Source organism: Talpa occidentalis, unplaced genomic scaffold (assembly GCF_014898055.3).
Source record: "Talpa occidentalis isolate TD23 unplaced genomic scaffold, MPIMG_talOcc4v2.1 talOcc4.3, whole genome shotgun sequence".
Taxonomy (NCBI): domain Eukaryota; kingdom Metazoa; phylum Chordata; class Mammalia; order Eulipotyphla; family Talpidae; genus Talpa; species Talpa occidentalis.
The window spans coordinates 23,730,488-23,751,648 of NW_023603184.1; the positions used below are offsets into that span (position 1 = coordinate 23,730,488).

General features: G+C 45.6%; 1 protein-coding gene across 1 annotated transcript in view; it reads right to left on the bottom strand.

Annotated features, from left to right (window-relative positions):
- NAV2 (neuron navigator 2) overlaps positions 1-21,161 on the bottom strand; it is a 382,500-nt gene that overhangs the window by 218,660 nt on the left and 142,679 nt on the right. The window contains exon 4 of the mRNA XM_037522590.2: positions 5,865-5,937. Within this exon, the coding sequence (XP_037378487.2) occupies positions 5,865-5,937 (73 nt within the window). The remainder of the gene's footprint in view (positions 1-5,864; positions 5,938-21,161) is intronic.

The following is a 21,161-nucleotide window of genomic DNA, read 5'->3' on the forward strand; positions in this document are numbered from 1 at the left end:
CCACAGATGCTGTAGGGAATGTTGGACATGAAAGGTAGGCTAAATAGTTATTTTCTTTCACCATTAAAGGGAAACCTCAAACCTGCCTTAAAGAGGCACAAGTATCAGAATAATCTAATACAAAGGAAACTTTTTGTAGGGAAGAAGGGATTTGAAGCCAAAAGGCGGGCTGCCTCAGACCACAGAGTTGCCAAATTCCTATTCATCTCCCTACCCCATGGTTTTGTGAGGCTCGAGCAGCTGACTCGGGACTGTGGGTTCTGTGGCATCAGTCCTCCAGAGGAGCCGGCTGCATAACCCATACTCAGCACATAGCTCTCTGCCCTCTCTCAGTCCTTCTGGGGCTGCTCACCACGCCTGTCAAAGACTCTACCCACAGGGGAAGTGGGATGAGGGGTGGGAACAAGAACCTGCAGGGCTCCTTCTGGTGAAGGACACAAAGGCCACTCACTGCCAAACTCAGGTGATATGAGTAGAAGGAAATAGAAACAATCCACCGGCTGCTTTTACTCACAAGCTCCAGAAAGACCTCCTGCTCTCCAGCTCAGGATGAAAGGAGGAGCAAGCTCAGCATGCTGGTCTTTGGCCATATGAGTAGCAAACCAGGTCTAAGCTAACCAAATCAGCAAGTGATTCACTTCCCCCAAAGCACACCCTACTTCCAGAAATAGCTAGAAGGTTCTTCCTGCCTCTGTCTCTCTAATCTGCAAGACCAATATGAGGCATTCCTTTGCCCCCATCATATTACCTATGCCCATCTTCTGTCTAGATTTCCCTTCACCTTCTCTTTCTGTCGGGTGAATGCCTACTCATCCCATAAAACCCAGGGGAAATATCACCACCTCTGTGAAGCCTCCCCTGACTTCCCCAGGCAGAGCTGATCAACTGCCCTCATTTGGAGGCCACTGGATCCTTCATAGACTGCTAGCACAGTTCTCCTGTTAATTAGAATTAAGGCAAGTATGTACAAATGACTGGATACACCATGTATCCCAGGCTACTGCACTGGGCCTGGTATACAGGCTGTGCCCTGCAAATATTTGCTGAGCTAAATAGGATACCCCCAGAACTCTACTTCTCCATTATGGGAAGATGGGCTCAGGGCCAGGTAGTACAAACCCCAGGTGTTCTCAAAACTCCCAGGGGTCGAGGCCATCCTCCCTCCTAGGGACAGGTTTACAGATGGTTGTGACAGGTGGAGTATGTCAGGGAGGGGTGAGAGGGATCTTGAAAAGCACTCAGAGCCAGGTGAGGCCCCAGCTCACAGGACTCTGGCACATCTCCAAGAGCAAAAGGATGGGTCCAGCCTTCGGGCACACAGAGGGGGTGGGAAGGCCTAGTCCGGAGAAATTGCCCCACACCAGCAGCCTCTCCCTGGGGCTCACCAGAGTCTGCAGCCTCTGGCTGTAGACTTCACTGCCTGTGCGCGGGAACACAAGCTCTGCGAGCTCTCTAACAGGCAGGTCGGGGCAGCGCCTGAGCTGCTGAAGCTTCAAGGACAGGTGCATACACCCGTCTGAGTTCCAAACCATGTTTAGTCACCAGGGAAGGGTGGGGCTGCCCCTATGGGGCTTTCCAACCGCTGATGTTTTCATCAGAGGAGGAGCCTCAGGGCACTCAGTCATCTTCAAAAGGAAAACAAAAAACATTAAAACGACATTATTTCTCTATATACTATATTGCTTTTCTGGTAATTATGCCGCTGGTTAAAAGTGTGGGTAGAGGTGGTGACATGAGTGGTAGGAAATATCAGGCTTTCGAATCAGCACATGTGAGATGATCAGTCACTCACCTGAGGGGCTTCCCTTTTCCCACATGTAACTTAACCTTTTGGGCCTCAGTTTACTCTTTGTATGATGAGGAAATATAAATTCAGAAGGTTGCTGGGGGAATTAAATAAGATATAAATGTGCACAGCACTTAGCTTGGATGACTGACATACATAGATGGTTTCTCTTTTGTTAACCGAGTAGTATAATATACCACATGAGATATTCCTTGTAACCCTGGGAGTAAGGTCCACTGGAGGATGTGAGGCGCTAAGTGCTCTTGCTCATATAAGTTCAATTTGTTGACAAAGATTGGGGCCAGCAGTCTTCCAACAAGATAGTGCCAGTTCAGAATCTTGTCAACAAACACCATCATCTCCATCAACCCCCACTTCCCAAAACCAGTGTCAGAAGATTTAGGTGGGAATGTCATCTAGATGAGAATGTCTGAGCCTCCCTGGTGGCTTAGGGGTTAAAGTCTCAGTGCTGTCAAGCTATCAGCAGCCACTGCAACATGAGTTCGATTCCCAGCTAGTGAGCTAACCCACATGGCACAACAGACCTCTCCTGTCTCGCCTGCTGTTCCCCTCAGCAGTGTATTGCAGTAGATCTATCTGCCTGTTCTGCTCCCCACTCTGTCTCTGGTGAATTCTCTCACCTGCCCCCCACTCCGCACCTCTGGCCAATCTTTTAAAAAAAAGACATTATATTAAAAAAAGACAGATGAAAATGTTTGATCACAAAGACAGCCTATTTCTTCCCCTCACCAAGGAGCAAGAAGGTGGGGACTTGAACTCATTAAGTCAAGGTAGTGGAGGCTCCACGAGCATTTCTGCCAGTAGTGCTGCTGGCGTTCTAGTCCCTAGTCAGACATCTGCTAAGAGGGACTTAGCAGATGTGCCTCTTGGTCACCTGGAAGTGGGGAAAGAGCTGGGGAGAGAGATCATGGGGTGGGGTGTTTCCAGGTGACAGGAGGCCTGTTCTACCAGCCACAAGGACAAGATGGAGCCCACACATTCCTGTTGGTTCTATGGCGGGTAATGGAGGGGCCATGAGACTGAATTTCACAATCTTACCTGGACCTTAGTGGGGGGACCAACAGGGACCTGTATCAGGGGGATGGGACATGCATGCTATCAGTTGGGGGTGAGCTAAAAGAGTCTCACCACACACTACCAAGGCCCCGGGAGCATTACAGTACCAAAATCCCCACCTTGGGATTGTGGCAAATACCTGGGAGGAGTATGGCAACTTCTCTGCCAACAAAATTCTGCCTTCACTAAGCCACCCCAACTTTGCAGACCCAGGCCCAGGAACAGAGGGAGAGAAGGGAAGGAAGTCAGTGATCATGGCCCCACCGTTCCTCAACCTTCTAATGCTACTTACCTTTGGTGGGGAGGTGGGGTAAAGACCTTTGAGTAGAGTTTCTGGATGAATTTTAAAACAATGCTGATTCATAAGTATTGACATAAAACTTGTCATCACTGAGCATGACTGAAGAGCTATGGGTTCTATCACAACAGCATTAAGTGAGTGTCGATCCAGCAGAAAAGACTGGCAGTGAGGGAGGACATACATGAGCCCCCTTCATCGTTACACCCCAAGCGCTGACACGTCAACCTCTGGTTACGATACACTCTTCTATGCTTGGAGACTCACAAAGGCCACATCCCAGCATCAATGAGGGCAGGAGCTGACTGTCTCTTTGCATGCTATGCCTTCATGGACTGCTACGCCTTCTGAGCCAACATTCCAGGCAACAAATTGTTCAAGGTCTTTTCTGACTGCCTGTATGTGGCATGCCTAGATTTTACCCATCTGCTTTCCCCCAAAATACCATGAATATGAATTCTGAAATCATATGCCTGGTTTCAAATCCTGGCTCCATCACTCACTAGCTACAGCTCTTGGGGATGTCATGAATACCCTCTTTATTATTTTCTTCCTTTTATTCTTCCTGAATTAACTTTGGCTTACAGCACTGTATGTAACTTAGAGGTACAGGATCACACCCTTCAGCTGTATGTTACCTCACCACACTCACCACTAAGCACTGGAAAGTTCTCCACCATAGTCCATTGTGCACCCTTCCCAGCTTGCTCTCCTCCCTCTGCCCCTTCAGTAGTCTCAACTCTACAGTCAGGTTTCTAGAGTTTAGTATTAGTTTGGGTTTATCTGACTCTGTTTTGTTCCTCCATAGTCTATATATAAGTGTCACCATCTGGGACTTGTCTCTTTCTCTCTTATTTCACTCAGCACAATCCCCTCCAGTTCCAGCCATCCACAACCTCTTCGAGCCAAAGTCTCCTCATCTGTAAAGCCAGGAAACTATAAATTCCAACGTCAGTCATGAGAGCTGGAGCTGATACACATAAAAGTCTTAAAAGCACAGTTGGCATTATTCATGAGACAAGTATTCATCGAGAAGATGCACTATGTCTGAAGGTGTAGAGAGGAAGAGATGAGGGGTGGGTAATAAACGAGGCGGAAGGCAGAACAATGCAGAGATGGCCGAGTGGCCAGAGGTCAGCTCCAGGCCACTTGGGATGAAGCTAGCTTCCAGAGTCTATACCCTCTAGAGCTGTTTCTGCTGAGCATGACTCTGTGAAACATCCCTGCTGATTCTCTGCCAGAGGCACAGTTCTGAGGGATCCAATCACTCCCAGAAACTAGCAGGAGCATGTGCCTGCCACCTACCAGCCAGCACAAGAACTCTCTATGGGAAGAAATAAGGTGTTCCTCAGAGTGGGAATTTGCATCTCCCTACCTAACCACAGAAACACCCTCCCCCACCCTCCCTCCTACACCCTAGCAATGTACATGCCATATGTCATTCAGCCCGGATCTCAACCCCATGAAGGAGGGCTCACACCCCAAAGCAAGGGAACCCGACACATGCCCTCTACTCAGAGCTAGAATTAAAGCTGATTCCTGGGAAGCTGCTTCTGAAACCTCTGGATACGGTGCTGTTGTGCCTGACCTGGGACAGGCTCAGCACCTTTGAGGTCCCACTTGGGGAAACCCAATAGTCCCACCCAGAAATACAACATGCCCACAGGCACCAGCAGGGGCCACCTGCCCCCAGTACTGGAAGAGATGACAGTTCAGCAACAAAGCCAGGGAAACCCAGCATTCACCTCACAGCAGAGCAAAGGCAGGGAACAGACCCCAAAAGGAACCCACCAATTTGTAGACTTACCTGCTCATGGGGCTGCTTCCTTCCTCACTGCTTCCCCTCCTCCCCACCCTGACCACAAGAGTCGATGCCAACAGGCATCTCTTTAAAAAAGCAACCCTGCAAGGGAGAGGTGGTGCCATCTGAAGCCCAAACTATTTTACCTGTTCTGGGAAAGCTGGAGGCAGGTGCAGCCTAATGAGTTTGGGAGAATGCCGGGCAGATCGGCCTGGGCTGGCGGCTGTTTGTATTTATAGACAGGAGAGAGTGAGAGTTCCCAGGGCGAGAGGTTGCCTGAGGAGGCTGAGAATCCAAACCAGTCACCTCTAGACCAATACCTAATTGAATAGCAAATGCTTGTGTTCTAATTAGGCACAAATTTAAGCTAATTAAGATCTCATCAGGATGTCAAAAAGTAGCCAATCATTAATAAATCACATGTTTTGTTTTTGGTTTGGGTTTTTTTTTTTTTTTCAAGCTGGGAAAAGAGCTTCTTCTTCTAATAAAAATAACAGATAAGAACTAGGCATTTTCCCCTGGAAACTGTATGATTTCAGTATGTTCTGTGGCTAAGTGTTCTCTCTCCCACAGGTTAGGCCTGGCTTGGCACTACTAATCAGGTGAATCAAATCAGTGTTGTTGGATTAAGCCCTTCTCAGAGAGAAGCAGCTCGTCTTCACCACACCCTCAATGGCTTATAACACAGCTGGCACGGTTTCTTCTGCATCCTTGGAGTGATTCTGTAGGTTGTCAAGAAGTTGGCACTCTCAAGTTCAGGCAAGTAGCAGGCCACCTCACAACCATAAGGAAGACAACAGCAGAAGTGCCCACCAGCATCCCTGTCTTAACTGTATCACAGGTAACAGGTGGGCATTTCTGATGATTAAAAAGGCAGTTCCATGACAAGCACTCTGACTCACCTTCTGCAGACAGCCCCTGGATGTTTATTCCCTTAGCTGCCAGGAAATTCAAGCAGGCGTCTATGTTTTCAATCTAGGGAGAGAAAAAAAAACATATATACTCAGTAAATGTTCCACCATCCCTTCTTAGAAACAAAGGGCCATGTCAGAAAGGGTTCACCGTGCATTCACTAAGGTTCTCAATGAGGAAAAACAAGGACATGGACCTGCTGGATGAATAAGTGGTGGATGTAGGTCAGGACTCTCCTTTGTCTGTACTTGCATAGGAAAAGGTTACCTAAAATCCCAACCACACAGTACCAAAAGTCAAGGTCTTGGACTGCTCATGGCTGCCAAAAATAACCGGGGTAGAACTGTATGTTGATCGCTGGCCCAGTGCAATCCTGAAAATTTGAGCAGCTGCCAGAAAAATGGAGGTGGGGACAAGGTTGGTAGACCCACCCATCTCCCAGCAGCTGGGAGGAATTTCCAGCCACTGAGGAGGCAGGCTGTCAAATGTAAAACAGTGAATGGAAGTTGCAGTAGGAATCTGAGCAGTGTTTACTCACAAAATTCTCAGGATGGCAGGGGCTACAGATGACCAGGGAGGGATGTAACCCTCTCAAAACACTGTCCTTTGTGTCCTCTGTGACAAGAAGGGCCCCACCAGCTAGAGTCCAGGAGGCCTCCAGGTTTTCCAGGGCTGATGTCACAGCCAAGGGGCCAGTTGATGTCCAGTCCTCATGAAAAAAACAACTTGGTCATTCCCAAGGGTCTGATTTGACTTCACTTGTCAGGGCTAATTATTTTTTTGTCTACAGGAAAATGTTTGAGCTTGATGAATGTCAATGGTGGCCATATGTAAAAGAAATTACTTTTCACTTGGTACACGAATCTTGAATTTCACACAACTAGCATTTTACAAAGGAGACTCCCTTGGCCCCCAGCTCATCTCCAAGACCACCCATCACCACCTGACTTCTCAGCTCCATCAATATCTTTATGAACTCCAACTGGTCTTGAACGCATGGCGTTTATCATGAACTAGCACACGGACATGTGCTCTTTCTCCCTCTCCTTCTCCAAGCAAAATCCTGATGCCTCCTTCATAGCCACAGAGAAAGCAGCATCTGCATTTTAAGAGCTCCAACTTGAGGAGAGTCTGACTTCATCCAAGACAGTCTTCCTGAAGATGTCCACCCTCTCCATGAGGTCTGGCATTTCCTTTCAACTTCCCAGCTTAACGTCTTCCAAATGCTTCAAATTAAGCTATGGGACACCGGAACACATCTGTGCTCATGTTAGCAGAATCCATTCAACCTTGAACTTGAGGGATTACTCCATCCTTGCAATCTTACTAGCACCGGTTCCCATCTTTTTCTGAGCCGCTAGCTCACCTTCAAGGGTCCTCATCCGGGAAACACTTTTTCATTTCTAGGAAAAGGGCAGAATGAAATTTCCTACAAGCAAAATAAATGCTGATGCTATGGATTATGCCTGTCACCATCATAGAAACTCATTTCTGATAAAGTGGGAGTAAACATGAGATTGATTTTGAGACTCCTTTCTTCTTTCCAGCTCAGGACAGTTGACTGACCTTGAGAACCAGGTGCTGTCATCTTGGAAGGAAAAAAAGGGATGGGAAAGAAAGGAGGAGAATGTCTGGGAGAATCTGCTTTCATTGGTAAGAATAATAAAAAAACTATCTCCAAATGCCATTTCACCCTATTCTAAAGCCCTTTTTTGAGAAGATGTTAACTATCCATCCTTCGTTCTGCCATTGTACAGTGGTGATATACCAATACTATTCAAACGGACTTGTTACCTGCACAAAGAGGCATTAATATGTAAATCAAGACAAAATTATAAAAATCCTCTGCTACCTTTTGTCTCCTTCTATAATCCTATCCTACTTCTTGAATATAAAATCTTGTCCTTGGATAATACACAAGGCTTTGGCAATTATGTTCCCACGGAAAATGAGAAAAAGAAAAAGCCAACCACCTCTGAATCTGCTAATGCAAAATCAAAAATGGTATCCTTGATATCTATCCCTGGAAGGGTCGTGTGGGTCGGCTGACATGAATAAGTTATTTCTGAGACAGTGGAGCAGTGCAACACTAGATGAGTAAAAAGATACCCACCAACATATTCAAGAAAAGCACTGCTATACCACAATATTGTAATTCTAGAGAACTTTCCTTCCAAGGAACATACAGTACATTTACTTGTCACATTCACGAAGCAATCAATGTACACAGCACCATGTAAAGTACTGGACTTCTTCTTAGAAGGCTAGTCAGCCTTGGTGTATTGCAATTGCCATCCACTGGGCTTTCTGTCCATTAAAAACTCTATTAAAGAGATGAATAACTATAAATAGGTTCCTAGAATACTTTTTTTTCCTGTTAATGATTTTTTTTAAAGCCTTAGCATTCTTGCAATGAATTCCATAATTTAGATCAGCAGTTCCCCACTGAGCAGAGAGTGGGAGAAAAGGGGGAAAGATTTTGCTTCTCAGGGGACATCTTGGCAATGTCTGGCAACATTCTGGTTCAGCGGGGTGGGAAGAAGGGCTACTGAGAGTGGGTAGAAGCCAAGGGTGCTGCTAAGTAGCCTGCAGTGCACAGGTCTGCCTCCCACAGCAAAAAATGATCTGATCTCAAATGTCAACAATGCCAAGGTTAAGAAACCTGAATTACATGAGTCTTTTACTCATTCAGTCAATCAACACAATTCTGTGGATGTCTGCTCTGTGCCAGGCACTGTGCTCCATTGTTTGGTCTGGAATCCTTCTCCCTATCCAGCAGCCCACAGCCACACAGCCCCTCTCTCTAGAGACCACAGAGCCATCTGATACACACACTGATTCCCATCCACTTCAAGGAGAATCAGAGCATTTAAATGAGGAAAGTATTAGGATCTTTTTTCATTAGGTGATGAGAGGAAGCCTCAGGGCACCACAAGTGGTTTCTCCTGAAGAGGAGATGAAACTGACAGCAATCTCTGGATGGCTGGATTGCACTCCCAGAAAATGCTAAAACTAAGAACTAGGGTCATTATTTAAAAGACGATTCAGAACCCCACCAAGCATCTTGAAATTTTTCCCTCTACTATGAATTCTCTGTTCATAGAAGGAGTTCAAAAAACATTCCTCAAGTCTCAAATCCACTCTTTAATAATGTTCCATTACGGTTAAAAATCACTCCTGACAAGGAGGCCGAGACCCAGGCTCTTTTCATCTGCACCCCAGGAATACAGCGGAGCTGGGAAGCAGAACAGGGTCAGATGTGGATTCCAACCTCCCGGCTTCACTTGGAATGAGATCAGAGGGGGAGAATGTTGCTTTGATCCAGGCTTTCTTGTGATTAAAATTCACCTTAAGGTTTCCTTCTAAATACTGTACAGGTAAACAATTCATCTTCATGCACCATTAAAACTGCCAGCTCTCACCACCTCCCGCAGCAGGGGGACGGCTAGATGGCAGGATCCCGGGACTCGTCACAGCACAATGTCGTCCTTGTCCCATCTTTCAAGACAGGCTCGTGGCTCATGTGTGATCCAGACACATAGTGGGAGATATGAGATGAGGATCTGGTTGATGTTGGGAGGCAGAGTGAAGGAAAAGACTCAACCAGCAAAGTATGTAAATATAACCAACGTTGTTCATTAGCACATAGCGGCCAACATAAACTACTTTCCAAAATTAGCGGGAAAAAATCTGTGCGAAGTCTGACATTCCAGTGTTGCTGATGGGGGCAGGGAGCTGCTCTGAGTGAGAAAGCTTTTGTAGTTGTTGCCATAGAAATGGGTCTTAGAGCCTGGGATGGAGTTACCAGGAGTTTGCAGCATTAGAGGGGATAGAGGCAGGGAATTCAGAAGAGGGACCATAATGTGGTTTGGAGACTCTGGGAGCAGGAAGGTGCTGGATGAAGAAGAAGCAGAGGAAGAGGACAGACCAAGATCAAGATGCACTTCCCCAGGCTTCCCTTTGTTAGAGGCCACATGTGGCTTCTACCCTGTGAAGTCCACAAATATTCCAGAGAGAGACTACAATTAAACCTTCTTCCCTCGGGCCTCCCTGGTGGAGCAGTGGGTTGTTTGCAGCACTGTGAAGCTGTCCACAGGCTCTGCAGCGCGGGTTCGATTCCCGGCTGGCCAGGGAGATACCCACATGGCGCGGAAGAACTCGCCTCTCTAACCAGCTGCTCCCCTCAACAGTGCTTTCGGTCTGTCTGCTTATTCTGCTCCCCACTCTGTCTCTGGTGAATCCTCTCACCCTCCCGTGCCTCTGGCCTGTACCCCGGTTCTAGTATAAATAAAAAATAAATCTTTCAAAAATAAATAAATAAATAAACCTTCTTCGCTTAACAGGGAGATCCCTGTTGTGCTCTCAAAGCTGATTGCTCCCTCAACAGGGATCTCCATCCCAAAGCTGAGTTTCTCAACAGCGACTCTCAGGGCCAGTTCCACAGACTGTACACTGTAGTCTTTGCCTCCCTGTGCAGATATCTCCACCCAGGACAGTCAGAAAGCGAGGAGGAAAATCAAAATACATGCCAACAGTGGGCCTCCCTGGTGGCGCAAGGGGTTAAGCACTGCACTATGAAGCAATCCACAGCCTCTACAGTACAAGTTCTATCCCCAGCCTACCAAGGAGCAACCCACATGGCGAGGCAGACCTCTCCTCTCTTGCCCACTGCTCCCCTCAGCAGTGTACTTCAGTCAGTCTGCCTGTTCTGTTCCCCACTCTGTCTCTGGTGAATCCTCTCACCCCCTGAAACTCTGGTCTGTACCCCAGGTCATGAATGCATAAATAAATAAATCATAAAAAAAAAAAAAACATGCCAACAGCTGGAAAGAGAAGGAGGGAGGAGGGAAGGGAGATAGAAGACAAATGGAAAACTTTATATTTCAATCATGATAAGGCAGGACCCGGTCTCACGATAACGTAAAATATGCAACCTCAGAAGCCCTGTTGTAGATCTCCTTGGTAGCTTGGAGACTGATCAAATACCATCTGTTGTGGCAGTTGTCATGGGAGCATTTTTCTCTGAATACCAGTGTAGCTGAGTGCAAAGTGCATGAAAATGATTAATGCAAACGAAGACCATCTCCACAGGGCTGCCAAGGCCCAAGGGAAAGAGGGGGCTTGAGGCATAGTGAATAAATGGGGTGCTAGTTCTTATGAGTTAAGAACTTCTCACCAGAACCTGTAAAAATCCCCATCCTGGGAGGAGAATAGGAGAAAAGGCAAACTGCTGCTACATTAATGTCAGGCTTGGTCAGAGTTATTTTTTTTAAATCATGAAATGCCAAGAGCTTAAGCAATGGGACACCATAGTCACAGCAAAGCTGAGTGAGAACTTGCAAGTTCTAGGGTCTTTAAAAGTACAGTGTAGCTGCTTCGTGAGAGTCAAACATCAGCTTAAGCAGATTCCTTTCAGAAGTATATGTGATCCTCATATCTGACATTGCTATTTGCCATCAAAAATAATCATCATGGGGCCTCCCCTGGTGGCGCAGCGGTTGAGCGCTGGGTTGTGAAGCTGCCCGCAGCCTCTGCAGCGCTGGTTCGACCCCTGGCTGCTCCCCGGCCACCGGAGGAGGGTCCCACATGGTGCACAGACCTCTCCTGCCGCCCACTGCTCCCCTCAGCAGTGTACTTCGATCCTTCTGCCTGCTCCGCTCCCCGCTCTGGCTCTGGGGAATGCTCTCACCCTCCCGCGCCTCTGACTGTACCCAGTGCTTGTATAAATAAATAAATAAATAAATAGATAGATAGATAGATAGATAGATAGATAGATAGATAGATAGATAGATAGATCTTAAAAAAAAAATGACTCAAGAAGAAACAGAAATATCTGAATAGAGCCAAAATTAAAAAAAAATTAATGATCATGTATCCATTCATTCATCCATTCCTTCACCCGCATTACTGAGCACCTACTGGGTGGCAGGCAATCTGCTGGTACAGTAATGAATAATCCCTGACTTCACAGGACCCACAGACTAATGCAGGGGAAGTGACATGAAATAAACAATGTTCACACAGACAGTTGACCACATCTGTCAAGTACCAGAAGTCCAGACCACTCCCAGGGGGTCAGATAAGAATTTCTTAGGGAAAAAATAGCACATAGGTCCACAGAGACAGGGTTTTTGTCTGTTGTGTTCACTGATGTATCCCCAAGCACGTTATAGATACTCAGGAATATTTGCTAACTGGTGGGAAATTGGAGCTGAGACCTAAAGAGTTAGCTGGGCACCCTGAATGGGGAGAAAGGAACTCAAAGCTTAAAAGCTTCTTTGCAAGATGCAACACACACACTGCATTCTGAGGACTAAGACAGTCATTATGGCTAGAGACCAGTGGGTAAGGGAGAAAGGCAGAGAGAGATGACACTGCAGGAGAGAGGGCTGGCCACAGGAGTCACATTCAGCAGCTGACATGGGGAAGAAGACAAGAGTCCTTCCAGTTCTTAGGAAAGCCTTGAAACCCTCCCCCCAATTACCATGACAACAGCAGCCAGGCCAAGCCCCTCCACCCTGAAACCTCAAGGACAGGCTATTTTGTGTCAGATGGCTCAAGCAGTGTCTTCGGTGTAGATCCAGAGCCACGGGGGCTGGGCACAGAGATGGTGAGGGGAGTGACAGGAAGAGAATGTTAGCACCTAAAGTTACACGTTTTGGGAATGTCTGTTTCCTAACAGGCCTCATGCCCTCTGACATTCCTTCCTCTCCCCTTTCCAAAAATAAAAATAGAAGAGAGAGAGAAAAAAATCTAACCATGAAAAGTAAAATGTACTTTGGGGAAATGCTCTCCAAAATGCCTGTTGAGTCAGCATTGTCTCTTTCCTCTGTATTCCTAGGGGCCACGATAGGATGCATGATTTGTTGGGTTTCATGGTTTTTGTCTGCCTATTGTCAGGACTGCGGCCCATCACATGATCCTAGGGGCAACAGTGTGGTCCTGGAGATTCACAACTCCACGACAGGATTGCTGGGGTGGGAGCTTGAGGGAAACAGACAATGGAGCTTCAAATTCTCCTAATTTGGAAAATAATCAGGGGTTTCTCCTGTTCTAAGTCCCACATGTTGCCACATAAGACCATCCCTGTCCAGCTGCACAAGGCATCAAAGCTTTCAGCGAGTGAGCTCTAACTTTTTTGGTGATTATAAAACAGAAAGCTTAAGAATGTGGGAATCAGGGTGGATGGGGCTTGAGTCCCTCTGTCTGTCTGTTTCTCTTGCTGCTTGTTTCTCTTAATGTGTTGCCCAGCTCTCTCCTTTCATTTGGCAATGTTATCTACCCTATCTTTTACAATATTTATCACTTTAGCTTTCCAAGATGTTGTCAAGAATTCCTTTAAGAAAAAAACTTTTTAAGAGTCTTTCTGCTGTTGTAGCAAATGGATAAGTCCATATGGATAGGAAAAATCCTCTCTGGAGAAAAGAAAAATTGAAAACAAGTATCTCAAATTCTTTTAGTGACTATCTTTTTCTGCTTTGTTTCCAACAACCTAGAATGTTTCTTTTTCCTATTCTTTTCAGATGTCTCCATTTTCCCCTCGAAACACAGAGAAACCTGGATGGGGAGCTGCAGCTTACATGCTAGAACATTCTAGAAGTGACATCTTATCCTGGAGGTGTGAATAATAAACACGGGTTGAGCTCCTCAAAGAATCCCCATTTAGGGATGGCAGCTCACCACAGGGGGAAACTACACTGGATCAGCATGTCAGACAGGTTCAACGGCTGCCCCATGTGTATTCATTCAATATCCACCCAGAATATCAATTCTCCTACTACAATGTTAGAGTAACAGCCCTGGCTTCCTGGCATTTCAAAAAGGGACTGTGCCATGTTCAGCAAAATAAGTCAGAAAGAAAAAGAAAAATACCGGATGGTCTCACTCATAGCAGGAATTTAGAAAACCTAAATAAGGGACCAGGAAAAGGACTAATTATAATAATGTAAAAATCAAAATCAACAAGCAACTATAAACCAGAGACACACTGTGAGGAGGAGGGAGAGGAAGGATTAGGGTCAAAATAAGGGGGGTGCAATTGTATGGGGAATATAACCAAAATGAAAATGCATACATTGTGCAAAAGTGAAAAATAATGTAAGAATTATATGAAATAAGATATTAAAAAAATAAAAACAATAAAAAAGAGGACTGTTCCAAGTTGGAGCTTCCAGGTTAGGGGAAGGACACAAATGCTAAAGGGAACTAAGGAGTGATTTTGAGAGAATGGAGCGCAGGTTTTGGAGTCAGACAAATCTGGGTGAAGTTCTGATTCTGCCATTTACTGAATTATGATTTCCAACAAGTTGTGTCAAGTGGCCTGACCTTCTAACACCTTCACAAGGTGGTGGTTATCATTATATGGGTGGAGCTGAGTTCCCAGTGACTGCACTGGCAGTTTTTGTTGGTATGTTGTCATTTGTGACATGAATGTCCCTGGTCATCGACCTAAGACCATGATACATATGAAGTTATGTCAAAATAAAGAATTAGACCAGCTTATTTGGACTGTTTTCCATTTCCTCCTCTGAGACTTTCTTCTCCAGCCCAGCTGTCCTGGGAGCCCAACTCCTTATCACCTAATGTACCTGCTTCTCAAAACCCCCTCTCTTGAAAAGATGCTAATAAATTAATTCACACCAAGGCAGAAGGGACTGCAATTGGTTTTCCTCAGGTTCTGTTTCTCAGAGATACTTCATCACAGTTATTAGGGAACAGTATCTGTTGAAAGAATGCAGAAACTTAGAAGTACATGCTTAATCCTGCTTCCCTTACAAACTACTGAGATGCTCAGAAAATGAGCTGTTTCTGGCCTCAGATTCATCATCTGAGCAAGGGTGACACCTGTCAAGCAAGGATCTAGCACACTCCAGAAAGTTTTAAAAGGATTCTTTCGGGCCTCCCCGGTGGCGCAGCGGTTGAGCGCTGGGTTGTGAAGCTGCCCGCAGCCTCGGCGGCGCCGGTTCGATCCCCGGCTGCTCTCCAGCCACCAGAGGAGGGTCCCACATGGCGCGCAGACCTCTCCTGCCGCCCGCTGCTCCCCTCAAAGTGTACTTCAGTCCTTCTGCCTGCTCTGCTCCCCGCTCTGGCTCTGGTGGATTCTCTCACCCTCCCACGCTTCTGACTGTACCCAGTGCATGTATAAACAAACAAACAAACAAATAAATAAATAAATAAATAAAACATGCCTCTATTAAAAAAAAAAAAATGGAAAAAAAAAATAAAAGGATTCTTTCTTCACACAATGCCATGATCATGGCAGAATAGCCAATACCCATGGCATCTCCTAAACGTGAAAGATCACATTGAAGTTGTGAGACACTGTATGACTTGTTAAATTATATGCACTAGTACAGCCTCTCTGAATGGGCTCCTGGCAGCCAGAATTTATTCTGACCCTGTCAGAACAAGCAATTTGTCCAAAAGCTTTCTGGTCAAAGCCTCCTCTACTAAGTTACATGGAAACCTTATGACCTTAGATAAATTGTTTTAAGAGTGCAATATTTCTTGTAGAGAACTTTAGCATTACCCACTGAGAAGGATACAAACTCAGACTCCAACTTTAATAAGAAAACCCTGACTTCTGGCCCTCAAGCACATAGCTGCCTCTTGACTCAACAGTGGGGAATGGGACTTGTTGGAGAATTTCATCTGGGATCTAACTGGAACCTGAAAAACAATGACAAAGAACGTATTCTCTAGGGGAAGGGAAGGCATGGGGACAAGACAATGTGGTCCTTCCCTCAGGGAGCAGACAGCATCTTGAGTAGAGCAGAATTTAAGTAAATATCATCCCACCACACATAGTTCAGAAACTTGGTAAGGACTAACTTATGTCTATCAACTCAAATGCTTGACATTTGTTCACCACGCTCTTTAGAAGGTCTGGGGTTTCCCCCCCGTCTCTGCTCTATTTAGTGCTGACATAAAGTCTTCAAGAGTCAATGTTATATGTATTATTACACAAAAAAACATATTATATTATGTCCCTCAAGTGTAGTGAATCCTCAATTTGAGACACCTCTAGAATATATCATTTCACCCACAAACACAACACACATAAAGGAATAGGGTAATAAGATAACTTATAAAGGCAAGAGGGAAGGACCACACTATTTTGTCACCAAACCTTAGAGTGGGGCCCACCAAGAACAAATACTCTGTCGTCATTTTTCAATGAATGAGGCTTCCAGGTTCCAGTTAGATCATGGATGATATTCTCCAACAATTCACCTGTTGATCAGTTACCTCAAACCAGCCTGTGCAAGTCACTTTTGTGGCTCTGCCAATTTGCTAATGTCTGTAGCTTACAGTGCTTCTGGGTAGCGTATGAGTAACCAATCCATGGCTTTCAACCCTGCATAGCACATAAAGGCAAGACAAGTCCTGCAAAATTAATACCAGGGAAGTGAGTAGCTTGACTGCTTCAGTACTAAATTCAGAATCCTGCAGCACTTTGCTCCCTTATTCTCTGTATAGAGCATACCGTAGTGTTAATTTCTACAGAAGACTTAATTCCAAGGTTCGCCATTGTTTATACTTCAATTCCATGTGCTGCTTGCAACTAGCAGATGATGATAGGCACACTGTAGGACCTTCCACATTCATTATTTCAATCTATTTTTTATTCCCAAAACTGTTTGTAGGTGTAGCTAAAGATTTGAGCTGCGAATGACATACCACTGCTGATCATTAGTACATGATTTTGGAGATTTCGCAAATTGTGCACAAAATACTTGACACCAAGAAACCAGATTTGGCCAACAGTTTCAAATTCTAAAATCTGTGATCAAGGCAAAAAGCCCAATATGCCAACCACTTAGAAATTATGAGATTAGGGGGCCTCCCTGGTGGCATAGGAGTTAAATATCAGTGCAATCACTACCGCAGTGCTGCACCTCCCCCTGCAGTGACCTTTAGGGCTAACCGTCCCTAGGTCCGGCTGGGCAACCAGCGCGCAGGGGGAGAACAGCAAAACCCTACCTGCTGCACCTCCCCCCGCAGTGATCTTTAGGAATGGCTTTCGCCACGGTCCCTAGATCCGGCTGGGCAACCAGCGCGCGCGGGGGGGGGGGGGGGGGGGGGGGGGTTGGGGGGGGGGAGGTGGGGGGGGGGCCCGGGGGAGAACAGCCTGAAGCAGAGGAAGTGCAGCGGAAGTTCCCTGAAAAGGCAGAAGCTTATCAAAAGATAACGACCGCCAAGAACCACTACAAGAATGCTAAAAATCTTATCCCGTCTTTCTTTCTAGAACTACAAACTTTAATCCCTTATTTGTCTTTCTAAACTTCCTTCTTTCTTCTATAATGGTCATTGCTTGTTATGTAGATCACCTTCCTGATGGTGATAGACTGAGCCCAAGAGCAAGCTAATTTCATTGATATTCATTCCTGTGCTTTTGGAAAACATATATATACTGGTCACAAACTCAAAGAAAATTACACTCAGATTTTCACTCTTGAAGTGTGTCTGTTTGTCATTTCTTTCGCGGACGCCCTGACCACCCTGCACGCTTCTCTCAACCCTGAGGTGGCCTCATCGTCTACTGCTGTGCTGGTCCGAGGCACCGCAGCATGAGTTTGATTCCTGGCCAGGGAGCTACCTCTCCTGTCTCTCCCGCTGCTCCCCTCAGCAGTGTATTTCAGTACATCTGCCTGTTCTGCTCCCCATTCTGTCTCTGGTGAATCCTCTCACTTCCCGAACCTTTGGCCTACACCCCTGTTCTTCTAGGCATAAATAAATCTTAAAAAAATAAAAAGAATTTATGACATTAAAAATAATTGAGGCTGTTATAATAAAAATAATTCTCATCTGCATACTGCCATAGTCAGAATGCCGTGCATGGTCCAAGTGCACTGAAGGAGGAGAACAAACGGCACCAGGAAGGTCTCTATTACAGGATATCCTCCAACTGTCCAGGACTACAAGAAATCCGATGCACTTGTGAAGAAATACTGACAATTTTTAACTGGTCATATAATACTAGTCTCTGTTACTATTTCCATCATTGTCAAGTATGCAGCTAATCCAGATTAAGTTGCCATTTTTTATAGTTAAAAATGATTAAATATTGGCCTCCCTGTTGGCCCAGCGGGTTGAGCGCTGTGTTGTGAAGCTGTCCACAGCCTCTGCAGCATGGGTTCAATTCCCGGCCTGCCAGGGAGATTCCCACATGGCATGGCAGATCTCTCCTTCCTCGCCCACTGCTCCCCTCAGCAGCTTCTTTGGTCCGTCTGCCTGTTCTGTTCCCTGCTCCGTCTCTGGTAAATTCTTTCACCCTCCCGCGCCTCTGACTGCACCCCAATTCTTGTATAAATAAATAAATCTTTTTTAAAAATGATTAAATATTGGTCATTTCATATGGTTCTACCTAATTATCAATATATTAGAAACATGGCTCCCCTAAAAAACTAAAAGAAGACTCCTGGATGATCACAGAAATTGAGTACTTGATAGTCATGTCTTAAAAAAGCATCAGCAGGGCCTCCCCGGTGGCCCAGCGGGTTGAGCGCCCTGCTGTGAAGTTGTCCACACCTCTGCAGCACCGGTTCGATTACCGGCCAGCCAGGGAGATTCCCATATGGCGCAGCAGACCTCTCCTGCCTCACCCACTGCTCCCCTCCGTAGTGTCTTCAGTCCTTCTGCCTGTTCTACTCCCCACTCTGTCTCTGGTGAATCCTGTCACCCTCCTGCGCCTCTGGCCTGTATCCCAGCTATTGCATAAATTTAGAAAAAAATAAATCTTTAAAAAAAAAGTATCAGTAAATTCTGAAACTCCAAATCAAATGTCTGCAAGGTCTGTCTCCACCAAGACTCACAAGACTGATGCAATAGAGAAGAAAAGATCGAGTCAAAAGAAATACCCAATCCACAGGCTGACTTTAAAGGCCATTTGCTTTAGGAAGGGATTCTTCTGAGTGATCCACTGAGAGAAGTGAAGGCAGTGGAAGAAAACTTAAATCCTAAATTCATTCCCCTCAAAATCTCCCATCAAAGGAAGACACAAGTTATCCTTCATGATAGTGAAGGGAAGCCCAGACCACACGCCCCTCTCTTGCCTTCCTGTTGCCTCAGGGGAAAGTATGAGAAAGATGAGATTCTGGTCTGGTTCTGCAGCCCTATCCATCTCTCCTGTGGTAGTGATCACATTCACACCATGTGAACCCCTCTCCCTTGTCAGGTCCACTCCCTAGGAAAGCAAATTCATGTCAAAATGTTGTCAACTGCATTGTGATTGAAGCCATCACTAAAAAGAAGCTTTAATGAGGGAGAGAGAAATAAAGGATTTCACAGGACCAGTGGTGAAAATCTGGGCAACTGTGAATTCCTCGGGGCTTCTTGGCTACATTTGAGGCAGATACTTAATCTCCTTGAGTTTCTGTTATCCTTTAGTTAAGTGGGGATAACTATCCTTTTCTTGAAAGCCATATAGAGGCTTCCCAATAAACTAATATTTGCACTCTCAGAAAACACTGAGCACTGGACTAAATTCTTTCCTGACATCCTTATGTCTGTTAAATTTCATCACTATATAAAGGAGATACTACCATCAATTTCCAGATGGGGAAATGGAGACAGAGAGTATGTAAGTGCCTTCCTAAAATCAGTTATTAGATGGCAGAGTTGGAATTTGAACACTTAAGAGGTGTTCTGTAAGCTGTGAAACCTATACACATGACATAACCAAACCGCAAGGACCTCACCATGTTTTGTCATTTTCCTGGCATCAGCAGTGCGACAAAGTAGTCAGTCCATCCAATCCAAGTCTAATCTTTATATCAAAGGGACAAAGGATACTTCACAGAGGAAGGAGGGACTTTTCCAACCCTTTTGGACATGTTTTGTGGAAAATGTCTTCTAGAGCAGGAATTATTCAAACCAATACAGTAGGTCTTCATAGGCATGATTTTGAAGTCAAAATGATCCCCGAAAAGGAATCGTTCTGACCACCATGCCAGTGCTTAAGGTTCCTGAGGAAGTCTGTGATGCTTATAAAAATATGATAGGTTAGGGATCAAAAACCTAAATGGGGCCTCCCTGGTGGCACAGGCAGTTGAACGCAGCGCTGTGAAGCTGTCCATAGCCTCTGCAGTGCCAGTTTGATCCCCGCTGGCCGTGGAGATACCTACATGGCACAGCAGACCTCTCCTGTCTCGCCCGCTGCACCCCTCAGCAGTGTTTCAGTCAGTCTGCCTGTTCTGTTCCCCACTCTGTCTCTGGTGAATCCTCTCACCCTCCCACACATCTACCCCGGTTCTTGTATAAATAAATAAACCTTTAAAAAAACCTTATATGTGTGCAGGGTGAGGCAACTAAAAAATGAGTAGTTGGGCTGGATATTAGACAATAGGGAATGGTGGGGAGTGTGATTAATACAGCCCCATCTACCTAAATGAGGCTACTGCTACCTAGTTTTAGCAATTTTTGCCTATGGAGTGCCACCCCACTATAGCCAGGTCATCGGTTCTTTTCTTTAAAAGCCTGGAAGATTATTTTTTGTGAAGTATACTGATTTTCATCTAACTGCTGGCATCTGTTCAATTTGTTTCAAAAGATCTGGGACCTGAATTGAGCTTGTGGGCCACCGTTCCCTACTCTTTGCTTAAGCGACACACTGGCATTTGTTTACTGACCAAGCAGAAGCCATGGACCAACCATATCTTAACAAAGTGCAAACAAAAATTCCTTGCTAAGTTGCATTTCATGGGAAAAAAATCAAACAAAATACCAAACACTCATACAAAAAACACCCCTTTGATGCTAGGCCGAAACATAAGAACTCCATGAAGACATATGCAGAGAGGTGGATCCAAGCATGAGGTCCAGATGGCTTTTATATAAACCACAATCCACATGGTTATAAATCCCCATTCAATTTCTCTTTTCGCTCGAGAGGACCTGTAGCTACTCTCTCCCTGCACTCCAGCTTCACACTGCTAAGCTCTTTACCTCATTGAGCACCATGTGGCCATTCCTAACCCTGAGCCCCAAAGTAGGTGTGATGGGAATTTCTTCAGTAAATATTCATTGCACATTCACCAGATGCCAAGCTGTGGGGGCAGATGCACATATGCGACCACACCCTCAGAAAAGTTACTGTCTAGTGGGATAAAGGCAATTAAGTACAATGTGCTAAAGGATTAGCACCTCAATTTTCAGTGGAGGAAACCAAGGATCACAGAGGTTAAGTGACCTGTGAGGGGGAGAGAAGACACTTGGAAACTCTAAAACCCTGGCCACAGCACAATTAAGATCCCATCAACTAGACCTTGCTGTAGTTCTCAGGCAGT